This window comes from Colletotrichum graminicola (assembly GCF_000149035.1).
Source record: "Colletotrichum graminicola M1.001 genomic scaffold supercont1.209, whole genome shotgun sequence".
Lineage (NCBI taxonomy): Eukaryota > Fungi > Ascomycota > Sordariomycetes > Glomerellales > Glomerellaceae > Colletotrichum > Colletotrichum graminicola.
Genome location: NW_007361213.1, coordinates 7,712 through 12,203, shown reverse-complemented (window position 1 = coordinate 12,203; position 4,492 = coordinate 7,712). Strand labels below are relative to the sequence as shown.

The 4,492-nt window shown below is 53.1% G+C and overlaps 1 protein-coding gene and 1 non-coding gene across 2 annotated transcripts; both read right to left on the bottom strand.

The window, feature by feature from the left end:
* Positions 1-1,234: 1,234 nt before the first annotated feature.
* GLRG_12558 lies at positions 1,235-1,350 on the bottom strand. Its single transcript, XR_001139491.1, has one exon. It is a non-coding gene; the product is annotated as a 5S ribosomal RNA (ribosomal RNA).
* A 1,796-nt stretch (positions 1,351-3,146) lies between these two features.
* GLRG_11936 (trypsin) lies at positions 3,147-4,286 on the bottom strand (the record flags this gene model as incomplete). Its single annotated transcript, XM_008102619.1, has 1 exon — positions 3,147-4,286. The coding sequence occupies one exon, from the start codon at positions 4,284-4,286 to the stop codon at positions 3,147-3,149; it is 1,140 nt and encodes a 379-aa protein (XP_008100810.1).
* Positions 4,287-4,492: the final 206 nt, after the last annotated feature.

The following is a 4,492-nucleotide window of genomic DNA, read 5'->3' as shown; positions in this document are numbered from 1 at the left end:
AGTTGCCTTCGAATGATTAAAAGAGAAACATCACTGTAGGAACCTCAGCGCCAATAAAATTATGTGCAGCCCAGGGTGCAGGCTGTAGAAATAGTGGTTTACTTGCTTATTGGCTGGAACACTGGGTCTGACGGAAGCCTGTGAGAGGCTCGTTTGAATCTGGCGGTGAGATGACTTTTGGCAACTATCCACATCTTGTGCTTGAGAAATATCCACCTGGCACGTCGGCCATTGGGCATGAATGCATTGACGTGGCGGCATCCAAATTGAGAGATAAAACAACTTTTCCAGATGGCAATCACATCACAGGGAGGCACCGAAAAACGAACACTCATCAAACAAACCTAGGAGAGAGATGCTGCATCCTGACAGAAAGCAAGATCAAGAACTATGACACGCGTTGATGACGGGTCCAGTCTGCATCTGAAAGATGCCAGAAACACCGTCCCGAGCGAGCATGCAACTTCAGCTGGTGTGCGACAATGGCTTCTCCGGCACCTCGAGAACCGTAACGTGGTGCTTCCGAACGGGCCTGTCAGTTTCGTCTGTCACTGGAATGGCGTTGAGCTGCACTCGCTTCACCCGAATCACCTCTTCGGGTCACTCATCTCCCAAGGCGTTGCTCCGCAGACAGCCCACCACGTCGTGGGAGACGTAATGGAATGTCTACAGGTAATGCACTCCTCGGCCCGAACAGGGCCAGGGACCACCGAAATCTCTATTAATAACATTAAGCAGGAGTATCGGGCCAGGCGTTCCCTTCCCTTGGCCGCGGGTCAGGCACGGGCCCATAACCCTGAATCGGAACTCAGGCCACGGCCGCGGGATGAAGAGGAGCAGGATGAACGGCGCCTACTTCTTGGGGGCGAAGGAGATGGGGAGGCGTTTTCAAAGGGGTCAGAGTCGTGGCAGAGTTGGTATCACTCACTGGCCGGTTCTCGAGGCGGCTGGCTTGCGGCGGCTGGCGTCTCAATTCTTACCGGCATTGGCGTCATAGCATGGTGGGCGGCTGGCACTTCTACTCAGGAGCGGGAAACGGGGAAAAATGAATTTTTAGTGCGAGGCAGGCAATGTAGCAGTTCAGCAAGCGGTTAAAGTAAACAATTTAAAGTTACAATTGTTTTATTCCTCTTCAGGCCGGCGGCGGCTTAGTACTAAATGGTCTATCTGCTATTCCTACGGAGGTGCGTGCCTCTGTAGACTAGCGGTGTATAGCAAACAGCTGCATAAAAAGGACATACAACACCAGGTATTCGCTGGTCGTCACCGACCCAACTACTAATCCGGCCCTCATTGGCTTATCTAAGGGAGAGCGGACGGGATCCCGAGTTTTCCAATAGGTATGGTCGTATGTGGCATTAACGGGACTGAAGCTGATTATATCTTGAAGGACAACAGAAGAGGCTTCGAGCGACAGAACCAGAGTAGGTTCCACAATGTGATGCAGGTGAGAGAATTTGACTCCATAGGCATCAAAGGTGTTGGGTAGCCTTACTCTGGTAAACTTCTAGGAAAATGAAAACTGGTGACTTTTAGTAGGGAACATCGCTCATGTTAAGAATTGCATCACGAACAAAAGCACCGGTCGTGAAGCTGGAATAGCTTCGTGTAGCTAATACCAGTGGAGGCCGCCACAGCTGTGGCGAACCACCCGCACAGACCGCTTGGGATGGGTATTTCTACCATACCTCCGGTCCATACATAGATTCTTAATATTAGGACAACTACTTTACTCCAAAATGACCAAACGGTGCGGCTTATTATAGCACCCGAATGGACAAGCTGCCATTAGTCAAATCTCGCCCCGAGTATAACCGATGCGTATCATTTCCTCTTTCTAGTAGTCATACATGCGTCTTTCGCCGCAACATATCAGCTAAGGCTATCACATGAGGAGACGTAAGCCGCCCAATCTATCTAGCTAGGCCCAGTTCACGTGCGACAATTGGAAGTCATTACTCCTCCATTGAAATCCCTCTGCTCATATGCTAGATATGGAAGGCACCTAAGCCATTCACACGCACCTGCGATGATTAACGATTTCCCAATAGCGTTTTCCATGCAAAGGCAAGAAACAGAGGATACTCACATTTCCTGGGTATGAGAGCTGGCAAGGGTTCATGTGGGACATTCAGGAAGAGCCTGGGAAGATCCAAGCCCCGCTGGGTGACTCGTACTGGATCCATTAGCAGCTGCGGGGGCGATATAGAGGCGAGAGCAATGTCGAGGCCGGCATCGCTTAAACTTGAAGTTGACGGTGGATCTGGAACTGCACAAGCCTGCCCTCAGCCTAAGGGTCAAGCAATTGCGCCTCTTGATGTTACAGCCAGCTTAGATTTACACTCACTTGTTGATTTGCAAGGCATAAATCGTGGCAGCTGCGACATCAACCGAGAGCGACGAGTGACATGGCGGGCCTACTACGCCTCGGGCCAGAACAAGGAGAGGAGCGTGAAGCCAGTCGGCAATGGCCACGGCACCAGTGTCGTCATCGGTTCTTTACTACACGGGGCTACAGGTCTGGTAGATCGATTGTGTGGATCGTCTGTCGCGTGCGGTGTTTGGTTTTTCAGCCGAAATAGCTGCTGTCACGATGTACTGAAGCCTGAGAGTGGGGAGACGACTAAGCCCCTTGAGTCTTTCCATTGCGTCGCATCATGCCGCCCTTTGCCTCGGCATTGTACGTATTCATATCCACAGCCTATTTTCCATAGGCTCAAGCGGTAACTCTTTTCGTGGTTCATGCGCCAGGTCTGTATCCACATGAGCACCACCGCGCTTGGACTTTGCCTTTCAGGCATCATGGACTGACTTAACCTGTTTATCTCCATGGCTTCAAGCGCCATATTTACCGACTGATATCCTCGTGCGTTGTAGTTTATACCAGCGGGAACAGTGATCTACGTCCTCTACAGCCTGGCCCGGAGTGGTACTTGAAACAGTTGTGCAAGTTTCAACAGCACTCTTCAAGCGAGGAGCCACGGATGAAATTGGATGAATGGGGACGCAGTATGTAATGGAGGTGCATTTCCTAGTAGAGACTAAATACATGAAGAGATCCAAAGGTAAAATTTAAACGTCGTATGTACTTTGGGAGAAATTGTAACACAGCTTGGGCAGTACTGACAGCCGTAGCGACTAGCTGATTAAGACCTGACCAGCGTAAGTCCATAGGTCGAAAGGATCTCATTGACCGGTTGGAAGTAGGTCGTGCCGCCGGATCTGCAGTTACCCGAGCCTCCGGATGTGACACCCTGGGCTTGAGCGCCGGAGTAAAAAGAGCCGCCAGAGTCACCAGGCTCGGCGCACGCACTGGTGCGAGTGAGGCCTGTGACACGTCCTTCGGCGTAGTTGACCGTCGCGCCGAGGGCCCCGACCGTGCCGCAGTAGACACCGGTGGTGGAGCCGGAGCGGCAGATGCTGGATCCAACGCCGGCTACGGTGCTGCCCGACACAGGCAGGGTGCCCCGGCTGTAGCCGTTAATGGTGCCACTGAGAGTGTTTCCACTGCTACTGCGGATGAAGGACATATCGGCGCTGCCTGGAAAGACCGAGCCCGCAAAGCTTCCGAGCGCCGCACCGCTGCTGGTGGTGGCAGAGGAACCTACGGTACCGCAATGGCCAGCTGAAACAAAGCCCGTCGTGACCGAGAAGCCAATAGAGCATCTGGCCGATCGGTTGATGTAGTAGGCGTCGCCGCCACGGATTGTCGCAAAGGTGGTCGGCATCTCCTCAACAGTTCGCACCTCGAAGTCGGATGCGGCGAGTCCGACTTGGGTGGCCAGCGACTCGGCATGAGCAACACTACCGGCGAGTGCCTCCAGGATGAGCTTGTTGGAAGCAACATCAACGTAGTACGATGCGATTCCAGAGTCAGCCGAGCTCGTGTCGCGGGCCTCGGATTGGTTGATATCCAAGTTGTCAATGGCCAGCTTAGCCTGTTCGAGCTTGGAGAGGCTATTGGACATGATGGCCGGCGTAGCGCCGGCAGCGGTCACCTCGGCGGCCAGGGCTTCATCAGTGACACCGACATTAAGAGTGGTGCCGTCCGCGGAGATCCAAGCACCGGCGAACGAGTCGCCCGTCGAGGTTCGCAGCTGTTCGATGATGTTGGTAGCACCGTGCTCGAAGGCAACGCGAGCAGTGGCAGCCTCGGCGTCCAGTCCAAGGTCACGCTTCATGGCGGCCAGGATCTTAGGGTGGAGGCTGGTCGCAGCCTGCGTCGGAGCACCGTAGGCAACGGGCAGGATGACTGCCAGGAGGGCAAGGTATCTAGAGAGCTCCATGTCTGGCTTTCAGAAGACAACACGTGAGAGAAAGCGGTCTTATTGTTCTGAGTAAAAGATGGGAAGTAAATTGAGGCTGTGATGCTGCTGGTTGTGAAATGATGGACTGGTTGAGAATGTGCACACTTATTTATACTTAGCATCTTGGCTAGCATCATGCTCATGTTGTCGCTGTCCAAGATGGAGACATGGCATGCACCAGTCGT